The sequence below is a fragment of the Garra rufa genome, chromosome 7 (genome assembly GCF_049309525.1).
Source record: "Garra rufa chromosome 7, GarRuf1.0, whole genome shotgun sequence".
In the NCBI taxonomy this organism is placed as follows: domain Eukaryota; kingdom Metazoa; phylum Chordata; class Actinopteri; order Cypriniformes; family Cyprinidae; genus Garra; species Garra rufa.
The window spans coordinates 37655475-37672553 of NC_133367.1; the positions used below are offsets into that span (position 1 = coordinate 37655475).

General features: G+C 34.1%; 1 protein-coding gene across 1 annotated transcript in view; it reads left to right on the forward strand.

Moving 5' to 3' along the window:
• LOC141338150 (glutamate receptor-interacting protein 2-like) overlaps positions 1 to 11154 on the forward strand; it is a 163246-nt gene extending 152092 nt beyond the window's left edge. Inside the window, exons 16-19 of the mRNA XM_073843708.1 lie at positions 2329 to 2446; positions 8233 to 8460; positions 10276 to 10422; positions 10919 to 11154. Coding sequence (XP_073699809.1) covers positions 2329 to 2446; positions 8233 to 8460; positions 10276 to 10422; positions 10919 to 11116 — 691 coding nt within the window. The 3' untranslated portion in view covers positions 11117 to 11154. The remainder of the gene's footprint in view (positions 1 to 2328; positions 2447 to 8232; positions 8461 to 10275; positions 10423 to 10918) is intronic.
• Positions 11155 to 17079: the final 5925 nt, after the last annotated feature.

The following is a 17079-nucleotide window of genomic DNA, read 5'->3' on the forward strand; positions in this document are numbered from 1 at the left end:
GTCTGCGCTGATAGCCTTGTGGGCAATATTTTTATAAATACTGCACTCATAAACCCACACGAGAGAAGCCTCACCTCGTCTAGATCTTCTGGAATTTACCGCTGGCTCCGATGTCCGTATACTGGTTAAACATTCAAATATAATTTGTTTTGGATAAATCTAACAGGCAGTCTTTGGTCTCATTAAACTATTATTTGTTCCAGAGTAAATAGTTTTGGCAAAATCTCATCATGTTTATGTAAATTCAATGTTATATATCAGATCGCTGCCTGTGTAATTTTGACTGAAGTGAACTTTTATGATTGTTGTTGTTGTTTATTAAATATTATTATTCAATAAGTAATATTTTATATAAAAAATAGTAGTATTTAACCCTTTGAGCGGTACGGTCCCACATATGGGATTCTAATTTCTGTGCCCCTGGGAGTACGGTCCCACATATGGGTTTTAGAACGTTCGGTGACGTCATGCAACTGACAAATTCAAACTGCGCTTTGGCGCGCTGGCTGGCGCTGAGCCAGAGACGGACGAGCTCTGCGCTTGTCATATAATCACAACTATGCAGTGTTTTTAACCACATAACACTTATTTTAGGTTTCAGACATTTAAATACACATAAGTACTAGTAAAAGGAGACATTTAGAGTTTGTAAAATACACACAGATGTATATGGAAGCAGCAAATAACAATCTATTCAAATATAATTTGCAGATGTGTTTTATTCATATCACATACACATAGGCTAAGTAACTAAAAAGTTCACTCTATTCCTCTCCTATTTCACCAGCCACTTACTTGCATGTATTTCGGGAGAAACGGATGTATTTACGTGCTGTAAAGCCGGCTGACAGGACTCTCTGAACGGCAGCGCGAACAAACATGGCGGCGCCCATCTCACATTACAGATCACGATCCAGATCATTTATATAGGGTTTTAAACGACGAAACGCACTAATTCACACATATTTATGAATCGGAATATCAGATAGTTCATGGCATGATAAGCAAGTGTGTGAGTATTCTGAATAAAAAAGAAAAAACGAAATAAAAGCGATCTATCTGTCATACAGTGTTGTTGTGTCTGTGTTGTGTCACGTGACAAGCTTGACGCGTCGCCATGGAAACAATAAGGACGAACGTTCTAAAATAACGGTCGCTTAAAAAAAACTCACTATCAGGGGTCCGCTAGAATATTTTAAACTCACCACTGAAAGGGTTAAAAGTGTTTAGTATTGAGAAACAGTGTTTGCGTTCGTGACGGTGATTTTAGTTACATTGTTCCACCATTAGATGGTGAAAAGAGTCAGCAGTAAAGTCTTTTAGCCTGAAAACTAAACACAGTTCAAAACAGTTCAAGTTCAAGTTATTTTGAGTTTCAACAACAGCTTGACGCAGCTAACAAATGCACTGAGCAGCGCTGTCATCAGAAATCACCCTTAACAGATGAAAGGATATTAATGTTACAACAAAGATATCGCTTTCTTCAGCAGACATTCAAACTAAATTGTGAATATGAAGAATGAATGCTGTATCAGATGCAACCTCTCTTTAATAATACTCCACATAATACAGTGAGCTTTTTTATCAAGCAACTCAACATTCATTCGTTACTAGTTTTAAAGTGATGTTTTCGAATTAGTAATGGAGGCTTGGGCTCAGCTGTTTAACTGTCAAACTGAGATTTGAATCTGTGGCGGAAGGAAGTAGTTCTATACAAAAGAGGGTTTTTAAAGATCCTCTGTTGTTGTTTCTTATGTATTTACACACTTGTGCCGTCGAACTGTTGTATAAATGCAATATTACACTCGTAGACGTGAGATAAGGCTGTATATCAGCACTCTGTGATTATGCACAAAAGGCACAAATCTACAACTTAAACTAACAATAAGAAAATACAAATACAAAACCTTTTAATAAATACTAAAAAACTGCATTATATTAAAATTACTGTGGCGCCTTCTTTTACAGCTTTTAAAGTTTTACTCTCAAATGACCTGTCTGTATGTCTAGCTTTCAACAGCCTAGTCGTTCACAAAATATTAACAATTATTTAACAATGCCTTACAGTAAAAAAAAAGAGTTATTCCTCATTATTTTTAATTAATTATTTGTATTTAATATTTGATGAATCGCCGAGGGCAAGTTTTAATTTTGAGTCTGCTATAATAGTAGTGCTTCAGGCCTACAGATTTTCTCTCACAGGATGCTCCTCTCCACCCAGCCTTGCGGTTCGTCTTAATGTGCCAAGGCTGGTGCCAGTGTGCCGGATGTGAGTGCCAGCCTAAGTGGCTCACGGCTCATTGGCTGCAATGTGTGCGTCTGCCGCAGATACAGCAGCCAGCCGCATGCCGACGGCCTCATGATGGAGCAGGAGGACAGTTTCTGGTGCCAAGCCCTGGAAGACCTGGAGACCTGCGGCCAGTCCGAGCTCCTGCGCGAGATCGAGGTAAACCGCTTAAAAATGTTTAAGAAATTAACAGAGTAATGAAGGCATTTCTCTGAAGAAAAAGTTGATTGTTTGCACTTGCAGTGTGATGGTCATGTCAATATCAGTTAAGTAAGAGGCATTTGCATTTAACACAATCACATATAAATTACATAATATGTAATTAATATGTTAATGGACTCTTTAAAACATTTGACGGCAGAAAGAAAGCTGACATAGTCATAGTTGGGTAAACTTCTACAGTTATGAATGGAAAGTATTACAAATATTAGTTTTGAGTTCCTATTTGATCCAATAACAGCAGATAAAATCCATGATAGCATTTCTATGATCTTCAAAATCAAGAAAAAAATGACAAAAATGGCTTAATTACAATTGATTAATTATATAGCAGAGAAAGAGATAAAAATTTGCAAGTGGAAAATAAAATAAAATAAAATAATGTAAAAATAAAATGAATTAATTAATTAAATTGGCAAATTATAAAATACAACTGAAATAAAACAAATACAATATTAAATTAATTATTTATTTTAAACATTTTATATTTTTAAGTAGAAGTACAAAAAACCTACTAAGCATAGCAAATGGCAAATTTAGATTTAAAACTAGATTAAAGATTTAAACAAAAACTGAAAGTATAAAAAAAGCTTGTTTTATACAAATAAAAAATAAGGCTTGTTTTATAATATTTTAAGTCAAATTTAAGTATACATTTTAAATGTTAAATTTTAAATTTTAAAATTCTTATTAAAATAAATAAATAATAAAAATGACAAAGCACTTAATAAAAATACCAAAACTTAAACTAAATTTGAAACTAAAACTTGCAATATAAAGCTTTTTATATAAATATTTTAAAGTATGTTTTATATACATTTTTACATGTCTGTATAAATAGTCAAATAAATTATTTTCTAAATATTTGTTATTTAAAATTGCAGAACATTTTGAAAAATTTCCATTTCCATTCAAAAAAAAATAAATAAATAAAAATAAAATAAAATGAGTAAAACTAAAAAAATATATAAAGCTTTTTTATATGATGATTTTATGTATGTTTTCTTTCTATTTTACGTCTGTATCTAGTCAAATCAATTCTCTTTGAAATATTTAGTATTTAAAATTCCAGAACATTTTGTAAAATATCTATTTTTATAGTTATATATTTTATGTTTACACATTTTAAATAATAATAATAAATAAAATTATTATTGTTTTAATTTCTCCTCCATCATACTGCTTTATCTCTAAATTATAGTGTTTTGATTTTTAGATATAAATTAAATAAATTAATGAAGCAAAAGTATACAGAATTGTTAGTATTTACAGTATATTTAAAATTAGACACAATCAACAGGAAAAAATTGAAACATTGAAATTGAAAACAGGATTTAGATTATCTCAACATGTTGTTTTTATTATTAATTTAATGTGGGATGATGTATTCTTTGTCTTTCTATGTGTTAAATAATAATAAAAAAACAAAAACAAATAAATAATAATAAAAAAAACTCGCATGCTTCAAAGGATGACTCAAAAACTATTTGGAATTGAGTGGTTGAGCAAGGCTGTACTGTCCCTGTGAACTATGCCAGATTGTGGTAGTCTGCCGCGTCCTCCACAACCAAGCACTCAAATCTGGCCTTCAAGATGAGGAATTGTCTTGTGAAAGTTGCATTCAACATATTTTTTGGTCTGCATTTGCACCATAACCTTATTTTCATAATTCCTATAGTGAGTCGAGTGCTAAAACAGCATAGACAGTGCATGCAAATATGCACCACCATCAACAGGCTCTGATCACTCTTGCAAATCCCTTTTTAAAGTTGGAGATCCCAAATTACCGATCACTACACTCCTGTTACCACAAAGTCACACAAAAGCTCTGCATGCTGACTGACAGCTCATTTCACGCCTGTTTGCTCAAAACAATGAGCTCTGTTCTTACACAACCAACCGAGGAGAGTTGCGAAAGTATGGGGAAGTGTTTTTATCAGATGTTTGATGACACTGGCTAATGAGGTCAGCCATGGATGACAGGTTCCTTCATCGATACTTGACTTTCTGTCTTCTGTGGAACACAAAAGGAAGAGTTTTGTCCTGTCCTAGCACTGTTTTAAGTATAATAGTAGTGAATGGGCTGCTGTGTGAAGTTTTATGAAGCCACATGGTCGCATTTATGTACCTTCAAATATGCCCTCCTTAGCCACTCGCTACATGTTTCATGTTAGTGAGCGTATTTGGTTCAACAGTCAATAAAATTAAATTCTATGGAAAAGAGCAGCCAGGACATTCTTTACAGTGTCTCTTTTTGTGTTGTACAGAAGAAAGACAGTCATACAGGTTTGGGACAAGTTTACAAATTTACAAGCGATCTCTGAGCATCCGTTTTTGTAATTGTTTTAAACTTTTTTGAATATATTTCTTTTTTAAATTAAGTTTTTTTTGTTTTACTTTTAGTAGTTTTTGTCATTTGTGCTTGTTTTAAAGTCTATATAGTTTTACATTTTGTTGAACTTTCAGTAGTTTTTGTCATTTATAGTCATTTTTATTGTAATGAAGTCTATATAGTTTTAAATTCTGTTGAATGTTCAGTAGTTTTGACATTTTTATTCATTTTTGTTTGTTTTGAAGTCTATATAGTTTTAAATTGTGTTGAACCTTCAGTAGTTTTTGCCATGTTTAGTCACTTGTTATAAAGTCTATATAGTTTTAAATTTTGTTGAAATTCAGTAGTTTTTGACAATTTAAGTAATTTTGTTATAAATATATAGTTTATTTTTGTTTACTTTAAGTAGTTTGTCATGTTAAGTCATTTTTGTTTGTTTTGAAGTTACATATATTTTTCAATTTTGTAAAATTTTCAGTAGTTTTTGACGTTTAGTCATTTTTGTTTGTTCTGAAGTCTACAAAGTTTTACATTTTGTTGAACTTTCAGTAGTTTTTGACATTTTTGTCATTTTTTGTTTGTTTTAAAGTCTATATAGTTTAAAGTTTTGTTGGCCTTTCAGTAGTTTGTCAATTTTAGCCATTTTTGTTTGTTTTGAAGTACATATAGTTTTAAAATGTGTTGACCTTTCAATAGTTTTTGTCTATATAGTTTAAAATGTATTGAACTTTCAGTAGTTTTTGACATTTTTAGTCATTATTGTTTGTTTTGAAGTCTACAAAGTTTTACATTTTGTTGAACTTTTAGTAGTTTTTGACATTTTTTTGTCATTTTTTGTTTGTTTTAAAGTCTGTATAGTTTCAAGTTTTGTTGGCCTTTCAGTAGTTTGTCAATTTTAGCCATTTTTGTTTGTTTTGAAGTAGTTTTAAAATGTGTTGACCTTTCAATAGTTTTTGTCATTTTAAGTCATTTTTGTTCATTTTGAAGTTTATGTAGTTTTAAATTTTGTTGAACTTTCAGTAGTTTTTGTCATTTTTAGTCATTTTTTATTGTAATGAAGTCTATATAGTTTTAAATTGTTGAACCTTCAGAAGTTTTTGTCATTTTTAGTCACTTATGTTATAAAGTCTATATAGTTTTAAATTTTGTTGAAATTCAGTAGTTTTTGACATTTTAAGTAATTTTGTTATGAAGACTGTATAGTTTATTTTTTTTTTACTGTAAGTAGTTTGTTAGTAGTACATATATTTTTCAATTTTGTTACATTTTCAGTAGTTTTAGTCATTTTTGTTTGTTCTGAAGTCTATATAGTTTACAATAGTCACGTTTGTTTTTGAAGTCTATATAGTTTTTAATTTAGTTGCACTTTTAATAGTTCGTGACATTTTTATTTATTTTTGTTATGAAGTCTATATAGTTTTAAATTTTAATGAAATTTCAGTAGTTTTTTTTATTTTTAGGTTGTTTTTTTTTTTTACATTGTTCACCTTTCAGTAGTTTTTGCCATTTTTGTTTCTTTTGAAGTCTATATAGTTTTAAATTGTATTGAACTTTCAGTACTCTTTGTCATTTTTGCTAGTTTTGAAGTCTATATACTGTAGTTTTAAAGGTTGTTAACCTTTCAGTAGCTTTTGTGATTTTAGTCATTTTTGTTTGCTTTAAATTCTACATAGTTTACATTTTTTTTGGAACTTTCAGTAGTTTTTGTAATTTTTTGCCTGTTTTAATGTCTATATAGTTTTAAATTTTCTTAAACTTCAGTATTTATTTATTTATTTTTATTTTTTATTTTTGGTCATTTTTGTCTGTTTTGAAATCTATATAGTTTAAAATCGTGTTGAACTTCAGTAGTTTTGTCATACAATTTTGTTGAACTTCAGTAGTTTTTGACACTTTCAGTCATTTTTGTTATAAAGTCTATATAGTTTAAAATTTTGTTGAACTGTCAGTAGTTTTGTCATTTTAGCCATTTTTACTTGATTTAAAGTCTATATAGTTTTTAATTTGTTGAACAGTAGTTTTAGTTTTCTTTTAATTAGCACATGTTTTGTGTTTCTTTTTGTTACTTGTTTATCAAATGACCTAAGTTTAGTTTTTCAGTGCCAAATTTTGCCTAAATAATGCCAAAATTTTCCACAAATATTATTTTTTCTCTCTCATTTAAAAATAGGTAAGGCAAGATAAGGCAGATCCAAAGGTAGTATAAAGTTTAATAACTAAAACTAAAGCAAACATGGGTGAATCAGAAAAAAACAGAACAAGAGCAAAACCAGGAAACCAAGACAAAACAATGATGAAATTATGACTAACCAAGAATGACGCAAGCCTAGTCCATACATACATCTCGTCCACATGAAAATGCAAAAACATGAAGTGCAGTCAAGAGCATTCCAAAACAACAGTTGGTGATATAACCCTAACCATAAAGTCATGTTGGCCAATCAGTAGCCAGAAGGAAAAAGCGCACACTCTGACACCACAAGCCAAAATCTCCGGTTTCACCAGCTACATGACAACTGTGCAACCAAAGTTTCTGAAGATCTTCACCCTGGCAGGAGTTTAGCAAATGGTTCGGTTTCAGTAAATTAATACTGTGTTTGCATGTGGACGAATGGCCACACTGCTTAGAAAAAGCTGTGTATTTTTAAAAAAATACCTGTGTTGGTGTGGACAGGGCCTAGGATCATCACAGATACATAAGCTCAGATCAAGGTCAGAGGCCTATGATCAACTAGTTCCAAAGTAAAATAAAACTTGTGCTAACTAGAAGAAGATAAGTTAACAAAACGACTGAATCCAAGAGTTGGTGATAATATACTGTAGCTTAAATTAGCAATATTTAAAAGGCTGGTCATTTATGACTGGGAACACCAAATTACGTAAAGATTATTCTGCACAACACAAAGGTTAAGCGAAGCGCTTTGTGGTTTCTGAGGGACTTTACAAAAGTACTCAAGTACTCAAATTATGTCACGAAGGCATAACGGGCAGCAGCTTTCCAAGTAATCTGTGATTTCTTGTACGCTAACTATGTTTTGAAAGTAATTTCATGAGTCTAACACTGCTGTGATCCTAAGTGTCTTGGTTTGAGTTGCTTGGTTTGAATTACAGCTTCAAAGAGTCACAAATGCCACAAATGCTCTCAATTAACACACATTTCAGTCACAGCTCATTGGAAATAAATGGATTTGGAGCTCATTAAAGGTAAATGGGGATGGGCTTCACGTCCTCTGATTAATAGGGTTTTATTAGATGAGAAAATTGCTTAGAGAAGCCCAATCAGAGGCTCCGTATTGAAAAAGTGTGGCCTAAAGGCTCTTTCACATGACAGGAGTTCAACGTACTAGAGAACGATGGCCGGTAATCAATGTTTTTGGTTGTTTTGCACCCGTAGGCGTCGATAATGACCGGCAGTGCTCTGAGTTTGGGTGTAGAGGGTGGAAAGGCCCACGGCGAGACGGTCAACCAACCTCACCTCAGCCCTCTGAGAAAAGCCCCACATCTCCTCAACGAGACCAAGAACAAGAGCACGCTCCGCATGTCCGAGAAGACCTGGGAGTCACGGAGAATCAAAGAAGAGATTCAGGACATTCTGTCTCCCACACCGTTAGAGCTGCACAAGGTGGGCGAACTCCACAATATAAGTTGAACACACAGTTGAACGGTATGTGGATTCCCTTAAAGAAAACAAGTTCCACCTCCTTCTGTGGTTTTGGTTAGCATTGTTGGTATTAGTAATTACTGTGAGTATTTATCGGCACTGGAAATGTACCACGGCAAGGGAAGGGAGATGCATCCCTCATTGGTTTGCATTGTAGGTGCTTTTTATGTGGTTTAGCGTGAAATTTTGTTTTGTGTTTTTCCCTCAAGATACTTCATGCAGTTCATGCAAAACCAACAAATCATGATTTACACAGATCTGTCACCTCAGCATAACCGTGGATTGTTTTCAAGGAAAACTGATCCTGGGAGTTGCTTTAAGGGTTTAGTTTTGGAGTTTTGCTTTTTTGTTTTGCTACTTTTTTTTTTTTTTTTTTTTTCGCTTTGCTTTGTTTCAGAGGACAACGATATATGACTTGTTTTAAAGATTTTGTTTTTGTGTTCTTTTTTTTTTTTTTTTTTTTTTTTTTTAGTTTTATTTTGTTGTACTTTGCTTCCTTTTTTGTTTTGCCTTGCTTTGTTTTTGTTTGGCTGTGCTTCAAAGCTGTGGAAAATTTACATGTTCTAGGAATTGCTTTGAAGATTTTGTTTTGGAGTTTTGTTTTTTGTTTAATCTAGGTCTGCTTTGTTTTTTTATTTCAGAGGGAAACTGACATGTTCTAGGAGTTGCTTTCAAGATTTTGTTTTGTTTATATTTGCCTTTTTGTTTGGCTTCTTTTGTTGTTGATGTCATTTGATTTGCTGTTTGTTTACTTATTCGCTTCCTTTTTTTGCATTTTTACTTCATGTGTTGCATTGTTTATTTTAGAGGAAGTCTAAGAACTGCTTTGAAGATTTTGTTTTGGAGTTTTGTTTTTAGTTTAGTTTAGGTTTTGTTTATATTTGCTTTGCTCTTTGTTTGGCTTCATTTTTGTTTTGTTTTTTGTTTTTGTTTTTTGCTTCTTTTTTGTTCACTTTGCTTTGTTTTTAGTTTTTTTAGGTTTTATATTATTTTTGTTTTGTTAAGTAGATGCAAATAACTGCATACAAATTTGGAAAATCATCTTTAAAATAAGATTAATTTACTTGAAATATGTTGCATTACATATTAAGAATATATTATTTAGCGAATTTATTTCTAACGTGACTTTCCCCCATTAATTCTCAATTACCCCCCACCAAACTCACCACAGGGGACTATTAAAACTCAATCCCCCGGTTTCACAGACAAGGCTTAAGCCTAGTGCTAGACTAAAATGTAAGTCTGAGCTGTTTCAACTGAAACACAATTGCACTGATTGATCTTAAAATGCCTTTGTTTTGTCTCAAGATGCACACCAGTAATGTTTTTTAAGCATGTTTATAAAAATTACTTAAATGTCCTAATTGAACTATGGCCTAATCCTGGCTTAGTCTAAGCCCTGTCTGTGAAACCGGGCCAATGTGCTCAGGGGAGGCGAGAGAGATGTAGACTCCTGGTGAAACTTTAACCGCTGGTCTAAAAATGTGTGAAAATGTGTGATTTTTATACACTTTTTAATATTTTGGCATATTGACGTTGTTTTATTTTTGTACTACATTTTTTCTTTTCTCATCTGATATTTTAAGGAATCACTGCCTCTCTTGCCTCCTCTCCTCGAAGGAGACACCCTTCATATATAGATTGATGTTAACAACTTAAGGACTTCTTTTTATGTGAACTATTCCTTTAAGACTTCAACATCATCTGCTGAACATATTTAGAAGAAATGAACTCATGTTTAAATTGTTCAAATAATTTTGTGTTACGAAATTTCAGGTGACTGTGATGAAAGACCCAGAGAGCGATGACTTCGGATTCAGCGTATCGGACGGTTTCTTGGAAAAGGGTGTTTACGTGAATATGATCAGACCTGAGGGTCCAGCGGACCGTGCTGGACTCAAACCCTACGACAGGATCCTTCAGGTGCCTCTTCTCAGATCACCACACGCTGGTTTCCCAGCACCCCCTCCCTTCCCACAGCTATACGATCTGAATAGCTCAGTTAAATATAAACTTGAGAGGGCCAGAATGAGGTATGACGGTGACAGTAGGCCTTTGACTCTGGGAAGACATGTCGAGTTAAAAAGTGATTTGACCGGATCTTCTGCGTGGCTACACAGCACTTGTGGTCAAATCTTAGAGAACATCCCCCTCGCTAATCTACATGCTTTACTGGCTGTGGAAATGATTAAATATGTGTTAAGATAGATTATACTTAACAGCTGTAGTGTGTTAACCACAGCAAAGCGACCAGTGAGTGAATTTTATTTCAGCTTTATTTCAGCATTATTTTTAAGTTAAAATTACAACATACACTACTGCTAATGAATTTAGAATGTAATGTTTGTACACTTATTCTAAACAATACTAAACTAAGGAGGAAAAGAACTTTTTAAAAAATCTTAATGTTTTTCGCCAGGTGAACCACGTGCGGACGCGAGATTTCGACTGCTGCTTAGCTGTGCCCCTCATCACAGAGGCCGGAGACAAACTTGAGCTGGTGATTAGCCGAAACCCATTAGCACAGCCGGGCGTCCCCCAGCCCCACGACTGCCATCCACACTTCAACCCCGTAGGCCATTCCCGCGAGCACCAGACCAGCACGCTGGACCTGTGACCATTGGGTAACTCAGACTATGACAACAACGGACCATTTGTTGCAACAGACTATCACAAGAAGCCATGATTCACTGGTTTCATTACAAAACTCGAATGAACTGAAATATCCAGATAATAACGAGTGAACGTGGACTGTACAACAAAAGATTTGAGCCAGTTTTCAGTACAAAACTCGAAAGGATCTGAGCCAGTTTTTAAAAACAGAACAAAACAAAAGTCATGGACTACTACAATGCATACACCACACATGGACTTCACCCCATCAAAACCAAATTTTCTTTTTTTTTCTTTTTTTTCTTAACTATAGACTATTCTTTACATGATATGGGTGCAAATATATATATAATGGCCACAAAATAAGAATTTGTTGTCATTACTTAGTCAATTAGTCTCCTAATTGTAGTATATTGTGGCCACGCTGTGTTTACTCCTTTTTGTAAGTCATGGTCGCATTGTAAGGATTCGTTTCCTCATTTTTGTAAATTGTGGCCATGTTGTATGGATTTGTTCCCTTATTTTTTAAAACCGTAGTCAAATAGCACTTATTTGTTTCCTCATTTTAGTAAATCGTGGTCACTGTGGCCACATTGTGCTGATTCGTTTCCTTGCTTTTGAAAATCGTGGCCACATTGTACTGATTCGTTCCCTTGTTTTTGTAAATTGTGGCCATGTTGTACTGATTCGTTCCCTTTTTTTTTACCGTGGCCACGTTGCACTGATTCATTCCCTTATTTTTGTAAATTGTGGCCACACTGTACTGATTTGTTCCCTCGTTTTTTTTTAAACCGTGGCCACATTGTGGTGATTTGTTTTCTTGTTTTTGTAATTCGTGGCCACATTGTACTGATTCGTTCCCTTGTTTTCGTAAATTGCGGCCATGTTGTACTGATTCGTTTCATTATTTTTGTAAATTGTGGCCACACTGTACTGATTCGTTCCCTCCTTTTTTTTAAACCGTGGCCACGTTGTGCTGATTAATTTTCTTGTTTTTGTAATTCGTGGCCACATTGTACTGATTCGTTCCCTTGTTTTCGTAAATTGTGGCCATGTTGTACTGATTCGTTCCATTATTTTTGTTAATTGTGGCCATGTTGTACTGATTCGTTCCATTATTTTTGTTAATTGTGGCCATGTTGTACTGATTCATTCCCTCATTTTTTGTAACCGTGGCCATGTTGTACTGATTCATTCCCTTGTTTTTGTAAATTGTGGCCATGTTGTACTGATTCGTTCCCTCATTTTTTGTAACCGTGGCCACGTTTTACTGATTCATTCCCTTGTTTTTGTAAATTGTGTCCATGTTGTACTTATTTGTTCCCTCATTTTTTTAAACCGTGGCCACGTTGTGCTGATTCGTTCCCTCATTTTTTAAAACCGTAGTTAACCCTCAAAGACCGAGACAGCCGCCGGCGGCTAAAAATAACTATTGTTCTTAAATGTTTAATAACTTTTGAACCGCTAATCCAATTTGAATGCTTTAAAAAGTCTCGTAAAGTACAGAGTCTACTCTTTTCAGTGATATCGAATTTGTCTCATTTGGATATTCAGAGGCTCCGTGGTAAGCGTGATTACGTCATCACATTTCCTCAGCACTGATTCGTCAGATGAAATCAATACGTTTTGGTCCTCTGAGCCAAACAGGAACGATTGTTGATGCTTAGTCCCACCCCTGTGCCCCGATTGGTTCAAACTGTCATCTATTCAACCAATAAACATAGGTTTTGGTCTTTTGAACCACCGATTAGTATGTTTCTTTGCAGATCTGAACAGACGCAAAGTGAAAGCAAAGTGCGTCTTGCGTGCATGAAAACAAGGCTTGGGGAATGTTATATATAGACAAAATTTTATTTGGAAGTGTAAAACACCTAAATACAAATTTTTAAAGAAAAAAATCCAAACTTCAGAAGTTTTTGTTTGAGTACACAGTAAAAAACACCCAATTGTTGGTAGCGTTTTTTCCTAAAATTCTGGAAATTCACTAATTTTTAGAGAAAACAAAAGGAAATTTGTAATTTTAAATTAGCTAGACATAAAGTTCAAGTTCTTATGTTTATAATGATATATGACAATTGATGCTGACTGCTAGAATAGGTCTGAAAAAACAAAGAAATATACAGGTGCCTCAGGTGCCCCAAAAATGTTCTAGGTCTTTAAGGGTTAAACAGCACTTATTTGTTTCCTCATTTTAGTAAATCATGGTCACTGTGGCCACGTTGTGCTGATTCGTTTCCTTGCTTTTGTAAATCGTGGCCACATTGTACTGATTTGTTCCCGTGTTTTTGTAAATTGTGGCCATGTTGTACTGATTCATTCCCCTTTTTTTACCGTGGCCATGTTGCACTGATTCATTCCCTTATTTTTGTAAATTGTGGCCACACTGTACTGATTCGTTCCCTCATTTTTTTTTAAACCGTGGCCACGTTGTGCTGATTCGTTTTCTTGTTTTTGTAATTCGTGGCCACATTGTACTGATTAGTTACCTTGTTTTTGTAATTCGTGGCCACATTGTACTGATTAGTTACCTTGTTTTTGTAAATTGTGGCCATGTTTTACTGATTCGTTCCCTCATTTTTTTTTTTTTTTTTTACCGTGGCCACGTTGCACTGATTCGTTCCCTTGTTTTTGTAAATTGTGGCCATGTTGTGCTGATTCATTCCCTATTTCTTTTTAAACCATGGCCATGGACTAATTTGTTCCCTCATTTTTTAAACCATGGCCACGTTGTGCTAATTTGTTCCCTTGTTTTTGTAAATTATGGCCATGTTGTACTGATTCGTTCCCTCATTTTTTGTAACCGTGGTCACGTTGTACTGATTCATTCCCTTGTTTTTGTAAATTTTGCCCATGTTGTACTGATTCGTTCCCTCATTTTTTTAACTGTGGCCACGTTGTACTGATTCATTCCCTTGTTTTTGTAAATTGTGCCCATGTTGTACTGATTTGTTCCCTCATTTTTTTTAACCGTGGCCACGTTGTACTGATTCGTTCCCTTATTTTTTTTAAAACCGTAGTCAAATAGCACTTACTTGTTTCCTCATTTTAGTAAATCGTGGTCACTGTGGCCACGTTGTGCTGATTCGTTTCCTTGCTTTTGTAAATCGTGGCCACATTGTACTGATTTGTTCCCTTGTTTTTGTAAATGGTGGCCATGTTGTACTCATTCATTCCCTCATTTTTTTTTTTTTTACCGTGGCCACGTTGCACTGATTCATTCCCTTATTTTTGTAAATTGTGGCCACACTGTACTGATTCGTTCCCTCGTTTTTTTTTTTAAACCGTGGCCACGTTGTGTTGATTCGTTTTCTTGTTTTTGTAATTCGTGGCCACATTGTACTGATTCGTTCCCTTGTTTTTGTAAATTGTGCCCATGTTGTACTGATTTGTTCCTTCATAATTTTTAAACGTGGCCACGTTGTGCTGATTCGTTCCCTCATTTTTTTAAAACCGTAGTCAAATAGCACTTATTTGTTTCCTCATTTTAGTAAATCGTGGTCACTGTGGCCACATTGTGCTGATTAGTTTCCTTGCTTTTGGAAATCGTGGCCACATTGTACTGATTCGTTCCCTTGTTTTTGTAAATTGTGGCCATGTTGTACTGATTCGTTCCCTCATTTTTTTTTTTTTACCATGGCCACGTTGCACTGATTCATTCCCTTATTTTTGTAAATTGCGGCCACACTGTACTGATTTGTCTCCTAATTTTTTTAAACCGTGGTCACGTAGTGCTGATTCGTTTTCTTCTTTTTGTAATTTGTGGCCACATTGTACTGATTCGTTCCCTTGTTTTTGTAAATTGTGGCCATGTTGTACTGATTCGTTCCCTCATTTTTTTTACAGTGGCCACGTTGTACTGATTCATTCCCTTGTTTTTTTTTTTTTAATTGTGTCCACACTGTACTGATTTATTCCCTAATTTTTTTAATCCGTGGCCACGTTGTGCTGATTCGTTCCCTTGTTTTTGTAAATTGTGGCCATGTTGTGCTGATTCATTCCCTATTTCTTTTTAAACCATGGCCATGGACTAATTTGTTCCCTCATTTTTTAAACCATGGCCACGTTGTGCTAATTTGTTCCCTTGTTTTTGAAAATTGTGGCCATGTTGTGCTGATTCATTCCCTATTTCTTTTTAAACCATGGCCATGGACTAATTTGTTCCCTCATTTTTTAAACCATGGCCACGTTGTGCTAATTTGTTCCCTTGTTTTTGAAAATTGTGGCCATGTTGTGCTGATTCATTCCCTATTTCTTTTTAAACGATGACCACATTGTACTGATTCGTTCCCTTGTTTTTGTAAATTGTGCCCACGTTGTACTGATTCGTTCCCTCGTTTTTGTCAATCATGGTCATGTTCTACAGATTCATTGCCTAGTTTAGTAAATTGTGACCACGTTATACTGATTTGTTTTATTGTTTTAGTAAATTTTGGCCATGTTGTGCTGATACATTGCCTCGTTTTAGCAAACCACGGTCACATTGAACTGATTTGTTCTCTCGTTTTAGTAAACCATGGTCACGTTGTACTGAAGTGTTCCCTCGTTTTAGTAAACAATGGCCATGTTGTACTGATTTGTTTCTTAATTTTTTTAAACTGAGGCCACGTTGTTCTGATTCGTTCCTTCGTTTTTGTCAATCATGGTCATGTTCTACAGATTCATTGCCTCGTTTTAGTAAAACGTGACCACTTTGTACAGATTTGTTTCCTTGTTTTAGTAAATTGTGGCCATGTTGTACTGAATTGTTTCCTCATTTTAGTAAACCATGGTCACATTGTACTGATTTATTTCCTCGTTTTTGTAAATCATGGTCACATTGTACCAGTTGATTCCCTCATTTTAGTAAATAGTGGCTATGTTGTATTGATTTGTTCCCTCATTTTTGGTGAATCGTGGTCACATACTAATTTGTTTCAACATATTTTAAACTGTAGTTACATTGTGCTAATTTATTCCCTCGTTTTGGTAAACCATGGTCAAAACTAATGAATATACCTAAAACAAGAAAACTAATTCTTAATTTGTGGCCGATATATATTTTCCCTATTATATGGTTTTCTTTTTTCTTTTCTTTTTTGTGTTCTTTTTGTTTTGTTTCCTTTTCATTTTGTTTTTATTTTTAGTTTGTTTTTGTTCACTTTATTATGTTTTTGGTTTATTTCAATTTTTGTTTAGATTTTTTTTTCCAGATACAAACATACTGTGTCTAAAAGTTTACAAAACAGAAAAAGGATTCTGCTTTTGACGTAGATTGCCATTAGACGTAAGATGTTTCCATTTCCAGTAGCAAGTGTTTTCACTTCCACAACAAACTACAAATTAAGCTTTATTTTTGTTTTAGTCCTGGATGAGTCACTGCAGGAATACCTTCAGGCACACGTTGTCCTTTCTCACAAACACACGCACTTCTACTATAAAAAGACAAAACACCACCATTCTTTGTCCCCTAAACACATAAACACTATAGACTCCCTATAAACAAACTTAAATTTGCCTCTGTGTCAGACACCAACATACACACAAATGCTTCAGGCCACGAGTGCCACGGCAACAATGCACACGGTGACTGCCTGCTGCTCTAAAATGAAAGTTTGATGTCTGTTTGATATTGCCAACAAAGACCTCCCAGCCTCTCTGTCAACAACACATTTCTTATTTCCCAGGAGTATAATGCATTTTCCACGAATAGGGTATATTTTAGTGTGGCATTACTTTGTTAATTTAATAAACCCAAAATGACTTGATTTTTTTTTTTGTTTGTTTGTTTATCATTAAATTAGTTACATAAAGTAGTTACATAAAATATTATATAATGCAAAATGCCATGTAGGTAGTTTGAAACATATTAAATGTATTTATTTCTTATTTACAATACCCATTTTTAAAATATGTATTAGTCATGTCATTTTGACACAATTTGTTCAAGTTTAATTTTTCAGTTTTTAATTAAAATATTATTTTTAGTAT